Source organism: Lontra canadensis, unplaced genomic scaffold (genome assembly GCF_010015895.1).
Source record: "Lontra canadensis isolate GAN:19392208 unplaced genomic scaffold, GSC_riverotter_1.0 scaffold10, whole genome shotgun sequence".
Taxonomy (NCBI): Eukaryota; Metazoa; Chordata; class Mammalia; order Carnivora; family Mustelidae; genus Lontra; species Lontra canadensis.
The window spans coordinates 5,448,490-5,471,230 of record NW_022631004.1 but is presented as its reverse complement, the minus strand read 5'-3'; the positions used below and the strand labels follow the sequence as shown (position 1 = coordinate 5,471,230).

At 46.1% G+C, this 22,741-nt stretch overlaps 1 protein-coding gene across 1 annotated transcript in view; it reads right to left on the bottom strand.

Moving 5' to 3' along the window:
- The window catches only part of GATB (glutamyl-tRNA amidotransferase subunit B), a 104,351-nt gene that overhangs the window by 16,040 nt on the left and 65,570 nt on the right, over positions 1-22,741 (bottom strand). The window contains exons 10-11 of the mRNA XM_032855521.1: positions 14,592-14,725; positions 7,079-7,157 (exon numbers count right to left, since the gene is read on the bottom strand). Of these exons, the coding sequence (XP_032711412.1) occupies positions 7,079-7,157; positions 14,592-14,725 (213 nt within the window). The remainder of the gene's footprint in view (positions 1-7,078; positions 7,158-14,591; positions 14,726-22,741) is intronic.

The following is a 22,741-nucleotide window of genomic DNA, read 5'->3' as shown; positions in this document are numbered from 1 at the left end:
CATACTTTAACATAATAGAGGTCATATGTGACAAGCCCATAGCTAACATACTCAACAGTAAAAGCTGAAAGCTTTTCCTCTAACATCAAGAACAAGACAAAGATGCCCACTCTTGCCACTATCTAATTAACATAGTGCTGCAAGTCCTAGCTTCGTCCTAGTAATCAGATAAGAAAAAGAAATAAAAGGCATCCAAATTGGTAAGGAAGAAGTAAAACTGTTACTATTTGTAGATCACAGGATACTGTATAGAAAAGACCCTAATGACTCCACCAAAATACTATTAGAATAAAGAAATTCAGTTGCAGGATACAAAGTTAATATACAGAAACTGGCTGTATTTTTATAATAATGAAATACAGAAAGAGAATATCAAACATACCTAGGAATAAATGTAACCAAGGAGGTGAAAGACTAGTACTGTGAAAACTGGACATCGCTGATGAATGAAACTAAAGATGACACAAATAAATGGAATGATACTCCATGCTCACTGACTGCAAGAATTTATACTGTTAAAATGTCCATACTATCTAAAGCAATCTATAGATTCAATACAATCCCCATCAAAATACCAATGTTATTTTTCACAGAACTAGAAAAAATAACCCTAAAATTTGTATGGAACCACAGAAGATCTTGAATAGCCAAAGCAAGCTTGAGAAAGAGTAATAAAGCTGGAGATGTCATGTTCCCTGACTTCAAACTATACTACGATGCTACAATAATCAAAACAGTATGATACTGGCACAAAAACGGACACATAGGTCAATGGAACATAAATAAATGCTCATAAATAAACCCACACTGATACGTTCAATTGACCTATGACAGAGGAGGTAATAAATATAATGCAGAAAAGACAGTCTCTTCAATGGTGTTGGGAAAACTGAACAGCAACATGCAAAAGAATGATACTGGACCAGTTTCTTACACCATACACAAAAATGAACTCAAATTGATTAAAGACCTAGATATAAGACCTGAAACCATAAAACTCTGGAAAGAAAATAAACAGTAAAATCTTGGACACTGGTCTTAGCATGTTATTTTGGATTTGTCTCTTTAGACAAGGGACATGAAAGCAAAAATAAACAAACGGGACTACATCAAACTAAAAAGCTTTTGTACAGTGAAGGACACCATCAACAAAATGAAAAGACAACCGGCTGAATGGGAGAAGATGTTTGCAAGTGATATATCTGATAGGGGGTTAATATCCAAAATATATTAAGAACATCTACAACTCAACACCAAAACCGAAACCAAACCAAAACCCTAGATAATCTAATTAAAAATGGGCAGAGGACCCAAATAGACATTTTTCCAAAGATACACGGAAGGCACATGAAAAGATGCTCAACATCACTAATCTTTTTTTTTTTTTAAACATTTTATTTATTTATTTGAGAGACAGAGACAGTGAGAGAGAGCATGAGGGAGGAGAAGGTTAGAGGGAGAAGCAGACTCCCCATGGAGCTGGGGGCCTGATGCGGGACTCGATCCTGGGACTCCGGGATCATGACCTGAGCTGAAGGCAGTCGTCCAACCAACTGAGCCACCCAGGCGTCCCTCAACATCACTAATCTTAAGGGAAATGCACATCAAAAGCACAATGAGATATCACCTTCTGTCAGAATGGCTAAAATAAAAAACAAAAGAAACAAGGGTTGGCGAGGATGTGGAGAAAATGGAACTCTTCTGCACTATTGGTAGGGATGTAAACTGGTGCAGCCACTGTGGGAAACAGTATGGAGGTTCCTTAAAAAACTAAAAATAGAACTACCATATGATCCAATAATCCCACTTCTGGCTATTAATCCAAAGAAAATGAAAACACCTATTCAAATAGATATATACACCTCTAGGTTCATTGCAGCACATTTGCAGTAGCTAAGATATGCAAGCAACCCAAGTGTCTATGGACAGATGACTGGATAAAGAAGATGTGGTGTATGTACACAATGGAATATTACTCAGCCATAAAAATGTACAAAATCTCAGCACTTTTGACAACCAGATGGACCTAGAGGGTATTATACTAAATGAAATAAGTCAGAAATAAAAATACCATATGAGTTCATTTATATGTGGAATTTAAAAACAAAACAGAAACTGACTCATGGATACAGAGAAGAATATGGTCGTTGGCAGGATAATATATGAAAGGGAGGTATATGTAAGAGGTATAAACTTATAAAACAAATCACAGGGATTCAAAGTACAGCATAGTGAGTACAGTCAATAATACTATAATAACTTGGGTAACATGGTAATTAGAGTTATGGTGATCATTTTATAATGTACATGAATTTTGAATCACTAAGTTGTACACCTGAAATTAACACAATATTATGTGTCAACTATACTTCCTTTAAAAAAAGTCAATACATATTCACTGTAGGAAATAAGGAAATACAGAAATGATAAAAAGGAATCACCTATAATTCCCATTCCCTCAATACAACAAATGTATTTTTGTGTTTTTCCTTCCCTTATTTTTGTTTTAGAACACAGGTGCATTTGTAACATATGGGCGGTTTGTGACCTGCTTTTGTTTCACTTATTACAGAACTACTTTTGTCTATTAATAAAAAATTTAATATCAAGCGTATTTATCATAATGTAATTAAATGATCCCTCTGGTAGGTATTTAGACTTTGGCCGGTGTTTACACTGTTCCTCTGCACAGTCACCTAAAAAAGTGCATAGAGAATGTCCACATTCAGAAAGAGAATGTGGAAATCTCAAGAGGGATCCAGATCGCTGGCTCAAAATGGAATCACCTGCGAGGACTTGCGTACAAAGAGTCTACGCAACAACTCTACCGGAAACGGAGGTGGGAAGCTCAGCAGACACAGACGGTCCCTGCGGCCCGGGCCTGGAAGCAGGCACACCTGGCAAACACAGGAGGCCGCTCCCGGGCCTGCATCACTTCTCCTGGCCCGCGACAGCCACGTTGGCAGCCAGCGGACCAGAGGGTCAGCCTTTGCCTGGCACCTAACGCAGTGGGACCTGCCCCGCTCCAACGCGGGCTGCACTGGCTGGTGCCAAAAGCACCAGAACAGAGGCGGTGTGAGGCAGTCCAGGGATCACTGCCAAACCACACGGTTCAGGAGGAAGAGCAGGACAACGCTAGGATGGATGCTTTCCACCGCAGAGAGCTGGCCGCTCCCTGAGAAAGGAGGGTGGTGGTACAGAGTGAGGGACGCCTAAGACAGCAGCCCCCCCCCCGGAACACACGGGAGCCCTGTGTGTGGGGGTGCTCTCTACGCCCAGTTAGAACACACCAGCTATTTATTAACTTCTCCAATCCGTTAAGGGGCCCGCGCAGCCCAGCCCCCCGGGCTGATGCAGTAGCCTCCAGTTGTCTCAGCCCGTGCTTGTTTCTGTTTCAGACCCAGACTGTGTGCTCTGGGCAGAAGCCCAGCAGGGCGGGAGCCACCGAAGGAGGGTGGGGAGAGCCTCCAGGCCAGACTCTGCAGGGCTCCCCGGCCCTCTTGCTGCAAACACAACAGCCTCTGTGTTCACCAGCCTTGTGCTGCAGCGTAAATCCTCAGTTTTCGTCTGTTTCATCACTACCCTGGGATGTTCTATCCCCGTTCAATTGTTTCTGGCTAGGCATGCAGCTCCCAGGCCCTGCTGCTGCCTACCCATGACAAACATTGGTGACAAGGGACTCCTAGGGTAGTGCAGGCCATCTGTTAAATGGCCACAGAGAGCATGGGGTCATGCAAGCTGGGAATCCCCAATCACACACTGACCAGGGAGCCGGCTCTGACACATGGGGCAGAAGCTCAGCCTTCAGGTCCCTGGGGACTGAACTCACACATTCCTTCAATGACTACCCCTGTTTCTCTAGCTGGTGCTATTTTTATAGCATCTGGAAGAAAGGATGGAAGGAAAGCAGGCAGGCCCCTTGCCTGCCCAGGGGTTTCCAGGGTCAGAGTGTGGAGGAAAGGCCTGTTAAGGGAGAAGGCAGGGAGACGGCTGTGACAGTATAGAAAAGAGGGCTCCCCTCTGCTCAAAGGCAAGTATTGGCAAAGGTCATTCTTCTAGAAAGGCACAAACAACGACCCAAGTCCCTAAGAGAAGCAGGGCACAGTAAAATGCACACACAACTGAACCACCAAAAAGGAGAAGACATCAAATCATTTGTAACCATTTTACAGCAGGACACAGAACACCTTCTACTTACTTAAATGGGTTTTGTGATTTCTCTTTAAAGCAGACCCCAAAGCAGACAAGAAGAAATGGGTTAAGTGGCACACCTACATGTTAAAATTCAGTCTCCGTCTCTCAAGAACCCCCAGCCGGCCTGGTTCCAGCAGAAATGCTAACTGGACCATCCCCAGGAGACGGCGGATCTGTTTCATCTATTTCAGTCGTGCACAAAGGGGACACATACACATTCTGCACGATTTCCCCTGGCGCTGTGGCTGGCCAGCAGTCTGGCCAGCACCTGGGGCCTCCAAAGATGCAGTCTGCAGGGGAACTGTGACTCTGACGGCCCACTCCTTGGGGAGGGGAGGAGTGGGGGCTGCTACCCACCGCTCTGGTGGGGGACACTGGATCCTGTAACAGGAATCCACATGATTTTGTCTACAGTTACCAGGAGGCTGCTCATGATGAGAAATCATCCTTTTCTCTTTCTGTTACCACAAGACAGGGATGCTTCCTGGTAGCAATCTCTCAACTCCCCTGGCTCCAAGGGTACCCAAGGGTGCTAAAGGGATGAGGTGTGTAAATATCAGAAGCACCGCTGAACACCCGTGAGGAAGGCGCAGTGAAAGGTGTAAGGGACAAAATAATGGCTGATGACGTAAGGCAGAGAGATGAGTTAACAATAAATTATACATAAACTGGGAGATTCTGTGACATTCAGAATGTTCTAAGGGCAGGATGATTCTTTCTACCAATCTGTCATCCTTAGGAGTCAGTTACTTGTTCAATTTTTTTTTCCCTCATTTGTGGTTGTCTAATCAGTACTAGAACCTCTTACTGTTCTGTCAGAGGGAAACACCAAGGAGTGGAAGGAAGCCCAGAATCTTTCCGCTCCGCCTGTGTACCCTTTGGCTCACAGGATTTCTCAAACCCAAGGTCTACATGGATTCTTTTGTTAAATTCAGTAACAACTAATTGTAACATTTTTCTTTTAAAAAGTGTATATTTTGTATAAAAGACACAGAAAGATGCTCAATATGGTTAGTCCTTAGGGAAATGCAACTCAAGTCCACAGTGAGATATCACTTTACACCTACCAGGATGACTACAATCAAAAAGACAAGTGCTGGTGAGGCTATGGAGAAACTGGAACCGTCATGTGTCACTGGCAGGAAGGTTAGTGGTGCAGCCTGCCTGGAAAACAGGCAGCTCCTCAAAATGTTCAATGCACAATTACCATATGACCAGAATTCCATTCTTATAGGTCCATAACCAAAGAAACTTGAAAACATACACTCAAACCAACGCATCTGAACACAAAGGTTCAAAGCAGCATGTGCTGCTGGTCCAAGTGCATGGGAAGATACCTGGCATGGTGTTCACCCAGTATTAATGGTAGTTATTTCAAGGTGGCAGAATCTGAAGATCTTCATATTATTCTGCATTAAAATCTTTATAATGAACAAATACCTTTTTTTTTTCAGCAGAAAATCAGTAAATGATTTTCTTAAAAACAAAACAAAGAAAAAGAAAGAGAGCAAAACCCCCAAGGCAATAATATATACAGGAGATTCCCTCACACCAGCATACGTTTAATACCTTTCTAATCAGACTTTTATTTTAGTTTGGTTACCTCACCGCAGCCAGGATTCACCTCGCTTCCTTTAAACATGCAGGAAGTTGACAGAATTCAAAGGTGTCCCCATCTATATCTGAATCAGCTGTAAGCATCTAGCATTTTCCACTTCTTCCCACTGAACCAATCATATTCCCTATACTACGTTTCCTTCCTCCTTCCCACTCCCTCCTTCTTTCCTTCCCTGCCTTTCTCCTGGTCTGATGGGGCAGGATGAGTGAAAAGGTGAATTTTTTTCCCCTCTTTCATTTCAAATGCTACAATTCATCTGCTCTTATGTATACACATAGTTTTTTTCCTGCCCTTAGGCCATCTAATCTTCCTGTGACTGCTGAGCACTGTTAACAAACATTTGTATTCTTCTGACATCCAAGCAACCCAAATCCTTCCCTATGTGTGCCAAGGTCCCTGCAGCTGCCAGCCTCAAGGGGTGGCTAAACAGAACCTTTACTGATTCTGTCTCCAGTTTCATTGCACAGAGCTGGGCGTGAGCTCCATAGTGCCTTATAATTAGCCCCAAAGCAGCTGCTCTTCCAAAGCCTCACTTTGTACCTGCCACGACTGTCGATGTGTATAAATATTAAATGCAAAAGGCACCATTAAAGTCAAATTAAGTTTCTGGCTGAAGCACTGAGGCTTCGATATCCAAAGCTGAGATCAAGCCGTTGCCTTGGTGTTGTTTGTCTTTCTGGGCACTTACTTTTCAGTGGGTGAAATCTTTCACCCACCTATGACTGTCACCTATGAGGCCACCTCTAATGCTGCTGTTTTCACAGCTTGCACAAACCACACAAGTGTGTAAAATTTCATCTGCTAAATGACAGGCAGTCTGTCTGACCTCATTTCAGGGGGCGATCAGGCAGCGAAGACCCGTGAGCAGTAAGCTCCTAGTAGTGGCCGGGCAGCTGCGGAGGACTGAGAATGACCAGAAAGGGTCGGGAAGCAGTGCCAAAGCCGCCCCCGACTTTGGCCTTGTGGGGTGCAGGGGCTTGCCCAGGCTCTGAAGCCCCCACAAGCTGCAGGCCCGCTTTTCATATAAACAAATGCCTGGAATGATTTCCCCTGGCGAGGCAAGGATGAGAAGCATATTACCTCCATCACACATACTGGCTTTTTTTTTTCCTTTGCTAAATGAAATGTATCTACCTTTTCAGTATAAAAACAGAACTTGCAAGCATTTAATACTTCAATTATGAAATGCACTTAGAGATGGCATTTGGCCTAAATCATTTATTGGGATAGCAGAGCAGTCCAAAACTTCAAGAAGCATGGACATACCTGTTTAGCTGCTGTGGAAGAGATGGCTTTTCGGTCCAGCAGGTTGAGTAGCTCAGCCAGTGAGGAAGGTGTCACAGGACTAGCAGCCCCCCAGAAAGGAGAGAAAATAAATTTACATTTCACACTGTCAGCATACCCATTTATGGTTATTGAGAAGCAAAGCACTTGATACTGTAGGTTTGAATAATTAAACCCACACCCAGAAATGGAAATAACATGCCAACTGAGCTCTATTTATTTATTTATTTTGTATTTTAGGATATAACAAATTTCGGTGACTAGCGTTGTTTTTCTTTATTTTACTACTCAACAATAACGGCTGTTTGGCAGAAGTTGTAGCAACAGACAACTGCTCAGTTTAATTAGTCAAAAAAAGGAGTGGCTGCAAAATTCATGAACCATGATAAGAGGAAAAAAAAAATACCCAAAACAAAACAACCCAGTAATTAAATATTTTCAACTGCAAGATCAGCCTAAAAATTACTTCAAACAAAAGAGCTAACAAAGCTATTTTTCTGAGTGTTTTTATGCAAATATAAGTTCTTTGTGATTGTAAGAGCTTTTCTTTAAGGGAACTCTCCATGACTGCCATCCCGGTCCTTAAGTGGCCTTATAGGCATCTGCAGGGACTCTGTTTACCTCTCCTGACTCACAACACAAGGGCCCAGAATCCATCATACCCATACTTTTAGGATGTGACTTATTTGCCAAGATCCCATGATAAAAGAAGGCCAAGGAGCAACCAAACCCATAAAATGTCATTAATTCACACGAGGGGGTAGGAGTGTGTGGAGGGGAGGGGGAGTGCCTAGATTATAGTGAAAAGACAACAGTGAATTACACACTTCTTTAAAATACGTGATTTTGCTACTTTTAAACACACAGAGCAACGAGGCTAATAAAATGCTGTTTATCTGAGGTCATTAGGGGACTAGTTTTAAATAGATAGGAACGACTTATATAAATAGCACATTAGTGTGAATGAAAGCTTCTGAAATGCTTAAGGCCAAGTGAAAACACCTTCTGTTTATGTCTTAGTTCTCATCAATCACAATTAATTTCTTTGTAAGCTCTTAGGTAATAAAAAGGAAACTGCCACATAGCCCCCATCCAGTTTCCATGAATTCCTATACCCAGTGAGTGCAAGCAAGTTCACCAGCTCCTTCTTGCTGGATTCTGGTTCAAGTACAGTGAGGTCTCATTAGGGTTGTTCCCTCGAAGCAGCTGACACACGGAGGCAGACCATCAACCTTAAAGTCTTTGTTTATCCCAAAGTATGGATAAAAGGTAATTCCAAGTGGAAACTAAGTTTGGAGATTATCCGGTGTTATTAAGTTGGTATTTGGAACATCTGTGAACCACCCTTATTCAATCACAACAGGAAGAGGGGCAGAGAGCTGGAAATAAACCAATAAATCCCTTTTCCAACTTTCCACCTTACTGACAATAAAGAATCAGGTTGTTTGAAAAACACGTATTCCTGGGGTGTTCTGCAATCCTAGAAAATGCGGTGGCTAATTAGAGTGTAGACGGTAGGCAGAACCCATAATAAGCACTGGCGCTGGACTGGGTTTCTAGAGCATGCAGAAAAGAAAAGGTCCCTTCTTCCACATGAATTGATGATATCAGGGACGCGGAGACAAAAGAACAGAAATAGAACACAACATAACTAAAAATACTTTGCCTTTCATCTGATGACCTTAATTCATTAGCTAGGTCATAAAGGAACACTATGAAGTATTTCCATTGACCTAACAGCATTGGCGACTTCTCACTCACCTTTCTGTACCCACAAATGCTTGACACATTAGTTACTACTGACAAACAGTCAGTAGTATTTGTGTCACAGCACTCTTCCCACCAACAGGGAGAGCTATCCGGTATATTGCATACATTAATTCCAGATATGCCAGGGCTAACCTTGAGTGAGACAATGACAAAGATCAGTACCTGTCAGGCTGACTGCAGAAGACCCCACTCATCTACTAAATAAATAAACCATCAGATCTGTAACATAATGGCAGCAGAAGCACAAGCTACTGATTTGCCGCTGTCAGATAATGCTAGTTTCTGGATAGTGCATGTGTCTTCACTAAAGAAGAACCTGACATCGAGAGGCTTTAAGCTTTTGTGTGCCAGCCTCCAATCCCCTGAGGCCTGCGTACGTACAGAGGGATCTGTTGCATCTGCCAGCTTCCTCCAGTCCCCTGGAGCTCTTTCAGATCACGACTCCATCCCCAGCTTGGATTCTGGGAGTAGACCCTCTGCCACTTCTACATCCACACCCCCCAGTCCCCTCCCCACATCTGAGAAATGTGTGGCTCATCTCAATCCCCATGCTTGTTTCATGCCAAAAGGCCACCTTCTCTGCTTCTGTTGCAATGGGACACAGGAAGCCCGCGCAGGAAGACAGAGGAACCTGGACACCCAGGTGGCTCTTGCAGCTCAGTACTCCTTGTGTTCATCTTGATGGTTTCCCTGCACCCCTAGCAGGTGCCCCAACCCAAGCACCTGTTCTAGACAGTCTCCTTCCCGTTTCCCTTCTTGGCACATGCCCTCACCTCTCACTTCATAAAGTTATCAGTTGAAGCAAGACCCAGGATTTTCTGTCGTGCCCTCTTCCTGCTGGTTCCATCAAACAAATCCACTTTTAATCCCATTACTTTCCACTCTTCCAGATACCACTTGCATGTTTGTTTCCTCTCCTGGGGCTTTAATCATGAACCTTCACAAATGCTCAGATCTACCTGATTTTGAAAATGTCTTCAAGTGATCTTGGGAGTCACTTGCTTCTGCCTGGAATCTAACCTTACCTTTACCAATAAACATCTGGCATTAGTGGCTACTGTCTACCCTTGTGAGCACAGCCATGTGGATACTAATCCTAGCCCTCTACGGAAGCTCTTATCTTAAAAAAAAAATCACATCTCCTTTGCTTGTTGCCAAGCATAACTGCTTTCCCCCAATCTGCTGTGCCCCAATTCTGGGCTACATTTAAAGCCCCTTGTGAACACCCCTTCTCCTTGGACCTCTGCATTCTCTTTCTTTTCCTTGACTGTCCCTCGTGCACTCCTGGCCCTTGTCCATATGGTTTTCTGCCTCCACCTCAGGCTGGCAGGCAAGGGAAGCCCATCAGTTCCCAAGACTGACTCTGCTTCTTCAGGGCCCAGTTCTCTGTACCACTGGGCTCAACGACCTCTCACCAAACATGTTCTAAACTGGGGTCAGCAAACTTCTTCCGGGAAGTGCTGGAGGGCAAATGTTTAAGGCCCCGTGGGCCACACACAGTCTCTGTCACATATTCGTTGTTTTGCTTTATGAGGTAATAGCTACTGTTTGCTCATGGGGCTGCCAGAACGATCTTAAATGGGCTCCAAACCTTGCAGCCCCACTCTTGGATGCTACTGCACATACCCCACCCCTGCCAGACTTCTCCTCCCTCACCTTCAGGCCCTCTTGGCTCAAAGCCCACCCTGGGTTGCGAGTCCCTCAGGAACTGCCGCCCATGGCGGACCTGGAAGTTCAGGGCACTCGACTGGACTGGACAACTGGACGGTGGCACCTGCCTGATTTCACTGTGAAGCGCCCACTCAGGGTATCTGAGTAATTGCCATGTTCTTAACTGAATCAAACCTGTCATTAACAGCAATTTAGAAGGAGTTAACAGAAAAACAACTTTCAAAGCGCTATGCTCAAAATAATTAAAAAGCCGAGTTCAACAAGAGCTTTTCTGGTTGGAGCCTTCAAACACCAGTCTTCTGTCAGGTCTTTCAAGATGAATGCTAATTTGCAAAATCAGCTCTTGCCAGCTTGACCTCCAGAGTGTCCCCTGCCTGGTGCCATCAGACGACAACTGCTAGCGCCGCGGCGACTGCCGCTCTCAGCACTGGAAATGTTTGCTCCAGCAGCTGCGGTTGTTCATTAATTACTGTTTGTTCCGAGGTGAGGCTGGGGGAGCCAACAACGTTCTTTGAACTGCATAGGAAGAGAGCTGCTACAGCTCGCTTTTGGATCCTCAGCCCTTGTTCTACAGAAACGGCATAGCAGAACTGTTGCTTAGGCCCCTGGTTCCCATTTTTGGAACAACTCCATACAGGTTTATTCAGAACTGGGTACCCTCTGGGTTCTTAAAACTCTAGTGCTTATGAATTGTTAGGGGAAATACCGGGGGCTCCAAGAATACTCCAAAAGCTGATTTACCAACCTCAGCACCGTCAGCAGCTACCACCATGGTGGACACACAAAGTCCTAACCTCAGACGGACATATAAAGATGCTGGTCTGAAAGTCAGGGGACTGAGATAGAGCAGCCTGGGGTCTGTCACCTTACCGTAGGTCAGGGCCTCGACTTCCTCGTCTGCTAAAGGACAGTGCTGAACCAGAAGTTGTCTGAGGTCTCTGCCGGGACAACAATTCAGTGACTCCAGGCCAACACAGTCCATCACAGCCAACAACATGGAACACCATACATTTAAAGATCAGATCTAGAGGGGTGCCTGGGTGGCTCAGTGGGTTAAAGCCTCTGCCTTCAGCTCAGGTCATGATCCCAGGGTCCTGGGATAGAGCCCCGCACTGGACTCTCTGCTCAGCAGGGAGCCTGCTTCTTCCTCTCTCCGCCTGTCTCTCTGCCTACCTGTGATCTCTGTCAAATAAATAAGTAACATCTTAAAAAAAAAGAAGAAGAAAGAAGAAAGAAGGAAGAAGGAAGAAAGAAGGAAGAAGGAAGAAGGAAGAAGGAAGAAGAAGATCAGATCTAGAACTCTTCCGAAAGCTCAAACATCATCCTGGAGCCTTCCTGGCTTCTTCTGGCCAACAGGCGCTTCCCTCTTCTCTGCTCCCCCATACCATGTAGAATTGTGGAACAGAAGCACAGCTTTCTGCCTCAGACTGAAAGGCTGCTGCACGAGTCTAGCCCTCCCCAGGAGGCAGGGGGCTCGAGGGAGGCAGCGGGCTCTAGGGCCAGGGTGGGGGCTTCCCCGTTGAACCACGGGCTCTGCCCAGAGCGGCGCTCTGCCACACACGTTGGAGACACAGCTGACCTCCCCGCTGACTCCACATGCTCATATTCCAGGCCTGTGCCAGTTAGTCTGTCAGGCAGCTGTGCTTTCCTGCCATCTTCCACTCTCTGCTTCCCCAGGCTGCGCTCCTCCGTGGTCTCAGAAGGTGCAGTGCATTGGCATTCCCACCCTTGGCTCTCCACAAGTGTCGTCCAGGCCTCTGCCTCACCAACTCCTACCCCTTCTTTAAGGCTTTGGTACAGTTGCTTCTCCTCCATAAACCCTTCTGGATGACTCCAGTCTTCACGGAATGGCTGCCATGTTTTCAGTGTAAAGAGTGGAGTTTCTGAAGAGGGGCCAAACCCAAAAGGACAGGACCGGAAGACATAAAGGCAACAGGTGCCAAAGGAATCCAGGGAGCTGAGGGTGGCCCTCGTTTTCGTACTGAACACGCCAACCTGGCAAAGAGAAGGAAACGAACGCAGGGCGCCCACTCTGTGCCAGGCACTGTGCGATTCCTCTCAAAACCCACTGCAGGCAGGTACTGCTGCCATTTTCGTTCATAGTGAAGCAGTGGAGGGCCAGAGAGGGGAACTCATCCAAGGTCACTGCTGGTAAGGAGTCAAGTAAGGAAGTGCACTGATCCCATGTGGCCACATTATGCCATACATATACACATTGCAAGCAAGAGGCTGAACACGGAGTTGGCACTGGACAGTGAGACCCTCCTTGAGCAAACATATTTTTGGAATCATGTATCTGTGTAGGCTCGTCCCCCTCCTCCGCTCTCCATGGCCATGGGATGTTGCTGAGACAATGGCATGCTGGCTGACAGGGGCACCACCTTCCCTTGCTGGGGCCCAGCCACCTGCCTGGGGGTCCTAATGAACACTCTCTCCCTCCCTCCCCATACTGCAATCTGCCGCTCGCTCTTTCCTTCTTAAAACTTGCCCTTCCTTTGGCTTTTGTGACATTCTGTCCTAGCTTTTCTCTTCTCTGCCATTTCTTCTCAGCTGCCTCCTCCTCTGCCCACGCTTCTCACTTAAGATTATCTAGAGCATCTCTGGCTCCTTCCTCAGCTGTCCTATCAGGTCATACCCTCCCTGATTCTCTTCTGTTTCAACAACTTCAGGTACCATCTATAGGTCACTAAGTCCACGTTCTGCCTATAATGGACTACTTGCATTCCCAGAAGTAGGATGCACCTGGACTCACCTCGAAATTTTTACATGGGCTGTTCCCTATACTGGAACCCTTTTCCCTCCTAGATTTTGCCTGACTAACCTTACTCTTTCCTCCTTCAGGTCTTAGCTTGGCTGTTACTGTCCCCTTCTCTAGAGCACCTAGCTCACTGCTTTGTCATCACCGGCTTCTGGACTGTCAGCTCTGAGAGGAGGGACTACATCTGTTGTGCTGACTGGACTTCCCCATGTTTACCACAAAGTCTAAATAAACATGTGCTGAATAATGAACAAATGAGAACTCCAGGATTTCTACCTCCGAGATCTCTCTCGTCAGCGGTAGATCATATATCTGACTGCCTCCCGGTTATCCCCATAAGGGGAATGTCTGTCCTACCGGCAGCCCAACTCAGCATGTCCAAAATGGAACCTGGCATCGTGCCCCACCCCTTCCCTCTGAACTCATTCCTCCTCCTCCACCTCTCGCTAGGCTCAAAACCGCTGCCCTCCATTTCACTCCACTGCCCAAGTAAGAACTGGAAGTCGTGCAACATGAGATAATTGCTCTCCATCTACCTGTGCTCAGGCCCATGGCATTTCTCACAGGCACTCCAGCAACTGGCTTCGTTGCTTCTGGTCTGTTCTTCCAACCTACTCCCCCAAGGTGAAACTGGAATGGGCTTGAGATCGAAGGCTTTGAGATGTGCTGACAAAAGTGTTTGCACGGTGGCCTCTGGTGGTCTCTGTGGCTTCTTCCCGAGCTTTCTTGCTTGGCCCTTTGACACTCGGAGTTTCTGGGTTTCCTGAGCCCCTAACACCTGCTAACCTCGGAGTTTCCAATAGCCACTCTGTTGCCTGGAATGCCCTCACCCCTCCCATCACCTGGCAACTCCTGCTAGGTCTTCAGGGCCTTGCTCCAGCATCCGCTTCTGAGGGAAACCTTGTTTACCTTCCGGCCTCCGGTCAGGCCCCCTCTGTGTTCACTCAGGGCACCCCCCACGCCTCTGGCCCAACAGGATCACACTGAGGTGACTGCCCGTTTTCTTATAGGCCCCTATCTCCCACCACCCTGTAAACTCCTTGTCTTACTCATCTTCAGGCCTGCAGCCCCAGCACAATACAAAAGACAGCAAGAGAAAGACCTGAACAAATGTACGAAATTTCAGACGTGAGGGAGGACAGCTTTAGAATATGGACTTCACAGGGGGCGTGTGTGTCTTGTCAGGAGATCCTGAGGGGGAAGAGGGAGAACAAAACACTGGCCTTGTCCTACTTCAACTGCTTCTGGACACAGAGTTCATCATAAAGGAAAAAAGAATCTGCAGACCCCACTCACCTCTCATTGACAGCAAGGTTCTGTTGCTTTAAAAAACCCAGAAAAATGTTGAGGACCCAACTAGTTACTTTTTTTGGCTCTGCCCTAGTTTCTTTGATCACATTTTGGAAGAACTCCAGTAGGCCAACTTCATTCTGTAAAGAAAGAAAGAAAACACACACACACACACACACATATATATACATATATATATATATATATGCATATATATATATATGTATATATATAAAGTCTACCCAAAAATGAAAGATCAGCATTCTGAAGTCAAATCTGAAACTGTCACCCTCTGTCTCCTCTGACACATCTACCTGTACTTTCCTGAACACGGAAATGTCACCAGAAAATTGTGATCACTTTCAGTAAACAGCAAGTATCTGACTTCTACCGCTGTCACTGTGCATTCTTTTTAATCTAGCATTTTCTCACAGGAATGAACATATGTCAGAGAGCCTGGCTTGGTGAACCAGAGTACTATGAAATCCACTCTCCCCCAAACTCATCTGCCCTCTCCCTGTCAGCCTTGCGTACCCTACGACCTTAACCCTTGAGCTGCATCCTTTATCCTTGGGCCCATGATGTTTGCGCAGAGTTTCCTGTCCTTTCTCTTTCCAGGTCTATTCTCCGCTGGAAGTCCCAAGTGATTGTGAGAATAAAGAGGCAGGAAAAGAAGCAATTCAAGAGGGAACAGATGGAATATTCTACCTCTGAAAAATCAAAAATGGATCATAACGGTATTTATCTTCACATCGTCCCAAGAAGTGACAGAAATGGGTTTCAAATGTTTTCAAAATGAGTAAGAACCCAGGGATCCACTCAGACCACAGGACTGATGGAGGCAGCATGGGCTTCTCGGCTTTCCAAGCCAAACTAGACACGGCTTAACCCTGTCTCTCCTCTTGCTCCATGAAAACAATCATCAAGGGGACTTGAGGAAGACTCCAGTATGTCTCCCCCTCTCGATGGTCAGCTCTCTGAGTCAGGGGCCATTCTGTCCGGTTCACTGTGTAACTAGAGCGAAAGTGCTGGGCGATGGCAGCTACTTGGTGAGTATCTGTGGATGGAATCCATGCCTGCCATCACCATGTGCGTTTCTAAAATATCACAAGTGAATGCTCCTTCTTTATCATGCTTTGTTCACCTTTAAATATTAGAATTGCCCCAGTGAGGCATTAGCGTCACCCCAAAGCACTCAACAAGTGCCTTCGCTATAATGGCAAACTGCCAGCTCGGATCAGTTTGGCAGAACCAAAAAATCTGGCTAAGTCCAACCTTTGCTTTCCGATAAGAAAAATAAAAACACACGCTCCTCACATACGGGAAGGCAAAGCTCCCAAATGGCAGAGGGAACACATTTTTAGTAGATTTGCCTTACCTGCTGCCATTCAAATCAAAACCACACTTTCCTTGACACTGTCTTTGAAACTTTATACCGTGGGTGAAGTTCTCACCCTTGCCCCTTTTCAGAAAACCTTCGTTAAGGGAAAGAACTTTCTGGAAAAATAAGATACTGGGAAGAAGTAAGACATGCAAACAAAAGTGCTCTGAAAGTTTAGCTGTTGTAGATGCCGTAAAATATACACGGGCATACAACTTATGCTAAAGTAGAAATTTCATAATAAAAAAAAATCTACATGCCCTTTGTAACAGATAAATTCTCTGGTGACAAGCCTACTGAATAATCCCACAATCATCTCTTGAATCTCTTTTCAAGCCAACGTTACTATTCTGCTCATGCTAAACCAGGGCAAAGGCCGCCTCAGCAACCAAAGCTTGACTGCAGATAAAGACAAATGCAGGCGGAATGAAGAGGAAGTTCTGCTTAACTTATGGAAAAGTATTCAAACTTCCACAACAGTACAGCAAACCGCTGGGGAAGTAGAAAACCGCTCTCCGGCCCAAATCAGACGGGCAGAATTCTCTTTGTTCTAACCCAGACAGGCTGGCCTGCTGGTGAAAAGAGCTGTCAGAAGGAGAACTCTTTGCTTTGCCAAAGAAAGGTTTTCTAAATCCACCTAGAAATATTGTAGTCGAATTCCCAGGCTTGGCTGAGTTGCTGGGATGTGATGAATATCTATTCTTCTACCCTTGGGTGGTTTTTTTATTGGATGGATAACGTAGCAAGTCAGAGTTCTGTTTGTCTTTTTGTGTCAGTGCTGTGAGGAAGCGTCCCTGAGCTGGAACCGTACTTCACTGGCTGGGGGGGAAGGGGGGGGCTCAGAACACAATGGCAAGTGGACGTGAAAACCCGTAGCTGTCATGGGGTGAGCAACCAGCAGCAGGGCTGACAGAGGCCAAGGTGCTGCCGCCCAGAGAATGATGGGTCAATGCCAAGTCGCACACAGGCTGCCTGTTCTGGCTCTTTAGATCAGAAGTCTGCCTTTCAAGAAAAAAACAAAACAAAAAAAAAAAAACACACCAGCATTCTAGATACAGTTTCCTTAGTTTTTCTGTGAGATCGGCAACTGCTGGTAAGCTCAGCACGAATCTCAGAAGTCCCTGTCGGACATGACAGTGTGGCCATCTGGTTTTCTCAGGAGATAGTGAGCTGGTGATTCCCTGACCTGAAAGCCAGAGGAAGAGCCACGCAGAAAGGCCATGCATTAGGGAGCCCCTAACTTCCTTCTCAAAGGTGACATGCAAGTGTCTGACTCAGCACTGACCTCTCCTGCGTCAGAAAGAGCGGACGCCACAGCTGCACAGCGTGTCACGTCTCCTGGCCAAACGTCACACTAATTGTTCTGTCAGCCACAGCTGACGCGGCAGGGACAACCAGGCCTGTCTTTCACATAACACCAGGCAGGCTTTATGGCTCTGTGACCGGGAAGCATCCTTTTCACATTTTAATAAAATTTCCCCGCAGCATTCAATTACACCCAGAGTCATTGCCAGGTCAGCTTCCGAGATGCTCACAGGAACCCTCCACCGGTCGAGGCAGGTGTGAGGCGAGGCGCAGAATCACCCCACCTTCGTGGTCTGCCTTGGGAAGGAACCCTGATTCACCCCTGCCTTGGGCCCTGGAAGCAATGTCTTTTTGTATGCTACTGTCTTTTCACAAAGGCTATCTTGTACGTTCTGCCTTCGGAGATGACAAAACGTCAGAAGGCCATGCAGATGGAAGAGGAGTGGGGCTGATTTCTCAACCACTGTTCTGGTTCTAAGGCCCACACCCTTTGAACCTGATGGCAGGGCAGAAATTAGCTGGGCTATATTTAGAAGAATGAAACCTGACAGACACAGCAGCCCAGTGGCAGACTCAAGAGAAGAGAAAACCCACAAAGTACCAGTTGAGGAACAGCTTTTATGTGGCAGGGAGTGACCTGGCAGCTAAAGGAACCCCAGACTGGCAATCAGGGCTACTGAAAAAGCTTGTAGGAGTGTATCCAGTATGTGCTCCACACAGAGATAGTGGCCAGCCCTGTGGGTAGCCGCACATGGCTGCTGCTCCTGCAGATGGTATTAACAATGAGAATACGTTTTATTTTATTATTATTTTTCCAAGATTTTATTTATTTATTCGAGGTAGACAGTGAGAGCACAAGCTGGGAGACAGAGGGAGAGGGGGACGCAGGCTCCCAACTGAGCAGGGAGCCTGATGTGGGGCTCGATCCTAGGACCCCGGGATCATGACATGAGCCGAAGGCAGACACTTAACCAACTGAGCCACCCATGAGCCATGAGAATACGTTTTAACAACAATAATAATGGGTGCTAGGCACTGTTCCAAGTGGTCTCTACATTAACTCATTTAAACTAACATTAATTCATGTAATTCTTTTTTTTTTAAGATTTTATTTATTTGAGCGAGAGCTGTGGGATGAGGGCCAGAGGGAGAAGCAGACTCCCTGCTGAGCAGAGCTTAACTCGCTGAGCCACCCAAGCGCCCCAACTCCTTTAATTCTTACTAACAATCCTCTGACACTAGCAGAACTCTCTCTTACAGATGAGGACACTGAGGCGTTAATTTGTTCGAGGTTACACAGCAAGAAAGCAGCAGAACTGGGATTTGAACCTCTGCGGTCTGTGCTCCTCATCTCCATGTTACACTGCCTCTGATGAAGAAAATTTCACGTTACTGCCTTTCTGGGGATGGAGACTGAGCCCCTAGCAGTGCCAGGCACAATGTGAAGTAACTAGCTCATCAAAAGAATGCCCTTTCCCACCACTTCCATTATTTTATTTGGTACCTGCCAGCTGTTCAAAGGTTCTTCACATATTAAAAATGTTGCAAAGGCCCTTAGCAATTAACTTAGAAATTAGGAGAAAATGGCAGGTTCTCTTTATGCCTCTGCCAACATACACCTAGACCACCTGGCACTCTCCTCTGCGGTGGGGCACACGCCGGCTCCGGATCAGGAAGGCAGACAGATACACGCCCCCCGCTCCAGGCCACAAGGAGCTTCTGGAGGATGGGATGGTGGCCAGAGTTCCCCAGGCCTCTCTTCTGTGTCCCTTCCACGCCCTCTCCTCACAGAAGGTGAGTACGCCTCAACCAAGAACCTGCCCAATTCTGAAGCACCTTTAGACCTTCCAGAACTTCCCCCACTACTGCTCACATGGTCTTGGTGTCAAGCAGATGGCACCTTACTGCATTCTAACTCTTCGGATCTGGGGACTTCATGCACTGCATTATACCCAACTGGGCAGGTCGTCCCTGTGGAGGGAGCAGCCGGCTGTACGGCAGACCCTGCACCTGTGGACTGAACAGCAGTGGCTTCAACCAGGCGAGGCGCCCATGTGTCATTCTGTGGAGGTACAAATGGGAACTGCTACCAGCTGCCACGTGGCAGTGGCACTGGGGCAAGCGGCCACTGAGCATTTCTGCAAATGTAAGAGGGTCCAGCATCTGTCTATCAGTGGGGCTTCTGTTGTTCCCTCTTTATTCTTGTGGGGTTTGGTCACTGTTACAAAGTGAGAAAAACAATGTAGACCCATTGCCTTTGTGAAAATAACACAGAATGTTAGTGTTGGGGTGGAAATGGAAATTAGATAGGGAGGTCTGGGTGGCGGTTCTAAGGAAAGAAAGCAGAAGTCATGGCGAGATTAAGGACGGATGCATTCAGTGGTGCTGGCTTGGATCTATGGTGTGAACGAGACTTCCCTCTGCTTTTCATGGAAATAAGAAGTGGCTATGGAAATCTTGCAGTGAGTGAGGGGGGAAAAAAGACTCATCCAGAGGGGTCTTTAGTGGGGAAGAAACTAAAGGAAGTTAATAGGTGGTGTGAGACAGCATAGGAGACATCACTCTCACTTGAGTATGTCAGGAGGAAGCCAGAATCCTGAACCATTATGGCCACTTTCAAGAACATGGAAATTTGGAGAAGCTTGGAAATTGACCTAGAAACACCAAGGGTATACTCTCTAGTCTGTCTCATAAAATACGCAACAAGAAGGTCTATAGTCCTATTTTGGTCCTTACAGTTTCTACTCCTGGGTCATGTTCTCAGTGCACCTGGAAGCCCCTAAAATCTGAGCAAAACTCTGGTCCCAACAATTTCACTTGTACTTTGTTCCTAGCAAAGTTGGGAAGTACACACATCTGAGTTTAACTCAGGATACTGGTTCCACACAGAGAGAGTTCACACCTACATTGGCTTAGGCTCATGTGAAAATGAGCTTACATTCTCTGAGACACATGAGCTCTAAGAGGGATGGGAAGGAAACCAATCTGGCAATAAGACGCTTCTCTGGATAATCAGGTGATAAAAGTTGACGGCAGACCAGCACAATTAGAAAACTGTGTCTTCGAGAATGGGCCAGAAGTAGTATGCTGTCAAGAAATCAATTCTGATCATGATCGCATTTCAATGTGCCCAAAGCCACCACTGTCAGATGGGCCCAACACGGAGGGAACCCGTGCTGGTCAACAGCAGCTTTCGGGCTGCTGCTTAAATACAGCACCAAAGCTTCAACGCAGTGCTTGCTCACTGGTGCCAAGATCTGACTGAAACCTGAAATAACGTGTTTTAATTGTCCCCAAAAGGGCTTTCAGGATGGAGGAAGGAGAGAGTCCCCATGAATCCCCAAGGCTGAGCACTCAGGACTTCACTCCTCCCTGCACTTTTGCTCTAGGGGGCAGGTCCCAGAGGGGTCAAATGAATCTGAGCCCAGAGGATCCTCATCTCCGAAAGTTCTCTGTTACTTGCATCTGAAACAAACTAACTGCTGGCTTGTCAGAAGTAAAGTTAGAAGATGCATTTTTTATTCAGTTTTACCGAAAAAAAAATATCAGTTACATTTCTAGTGCATAGACTATAAAAGCACCCGTAAGCTGGCAAGCACTGGGGGCAAGCACTGGGTGCAATTTTATAAAACGAAGAATAAAATCAATTTTGAAAATTACACAGAGTTGAAATATGGTGAGCGATGGCGCTGACCAAATGGATTTTCCTTCAGCAGGAGTTAGAAGGCCAGTGCTTTGTTCCTCAGTACGTCTAAGCAGTCTAAAACCAGTCAATATAGTTTCAGACGCCTTTTAAACTATTAGCTTTAAAGTAGTATTACCTATGAGTACACAGATATTTATCATGGGAAATTATTTTACAGACCGTTTATCCAAACAGAAAACCATGCCATTTCAAGCGCACTAGAAACTCAAAGCAAAACTCTTGGAAAACAATCCATTTAGTAATCAACCACAGTCATGATATTTTTTCTGCTTCTTGGTCCCTAGAAACACCTTCACCTTTTTCATGGTGTCAGAAACAAAGGATTATGGCTTCAAATGGGGAATAACCAGCTGGGGAAGCAGAAGTTGTTCAAATAAGACTACACATCTTGAAGCTGAATACAAAGACAGACACGTACGGCAGCACGGGTCACTAATCCGGAGGGTCACAGTCACATCTTCCCAGTCTCACTGGGGCATGCTGGATTTTTCTTAAAATTCTGCCCTCCGCAGCCCTCAATGTGTTAGTGGCTATTTGGTGCCCGTGCTCTTCTCCCTGATAACTTATTCTAGGGAGTCTGCTTGGCTGTCTTTAGATCTTCTTAAGATTCAGGGAAGATTCTGCTCTGTCACTCATCTTCGGGGTAAGGGAATCATTCCTTCCCCTCTTTCAGCAACGGGGTGGGTAACAGCACCAGCTGCCTTTGCAGGGCCCTCTCAGCTCCCAGGTGTCAGAGGTGGGAGCTAAAATCAAGACTGTACTGCCTGTCTCTTAGTCGGTGTTTCAACCCATTGCCGGGCAGGGCTTCTTGGGAGAAGGAAAAGCAACATGGAAAACATAAAGCTCTTCCACCTGAAAACAGCACAGGGCGCTGTGATGAGGACAGCAGGCTCTCAAGAAACACTGGATTGGGGGGAATGCCTGGGTGGCTTCCAGCGTCCTGGGATCGAGTCCCACATTGGGCTCCTTGCTCAGCAGGGAGCCTGCTTCTCCCTCTGCCTCTGCCTGCCATTCTGTCTGCCTGTGCTCTCTCTCTCTCTGACAAATAAATAAATAAAATCTTAAAAAAAAAGAAAAAGAAAAAGAAACACTGGATTGGGAATGCTGTGCCATTCCTCCACTAAAATCTTGACAAGATGGACATCTTTCCATTTACTGAATTCATACACAGCTGGCCACCCTGTGAGCTTGTATCTGGTCCTTACCAAGGACCTACCATGTGCTGGCCATGACGACTCGACAGGCAAAATCATCCCACAAACCTTACAAATCCCAGACAGTCTGCCCTCTCATGGAGACCTTTTCAGTGATTCACTCAGAAGGAGCCAAGAACCTATGGCAGCAAGTTTAAGGAACAAAACAAAGTTACGGAGGACAGTTCACATCTTTTTTTGTGACTTAAATTTAATTTCTACTTGGAAAATGGACGCAATTTCTCCTTTTCATTGGAGTTGACTGATTTTCACTAAATTTAGGAGAAAGCACTTTTTCTTTCTTTCTAAGGCAGTCTGACATCTTAAAACCCAATTGGGGTGGTTAAAAGCTTTAAATGAACCAATGGTCTGGGACTGTTTCATGAAGCATTAGCGGGACTGGGTAAAATATTAGTATTGGAGGCCTGGGTGGCTCAGTCACTTAAGCCATCTGCCTTCAGCTTAGGCCATGATCCCGGAGTCCCGGGACTGAGCCCTGCATCAGGCTCCCTGTTCAGTGGGAAGTCTGCTTCTCCCTCTCCCTCTGCCTGACTCGTGCTCTCTCTCTCAA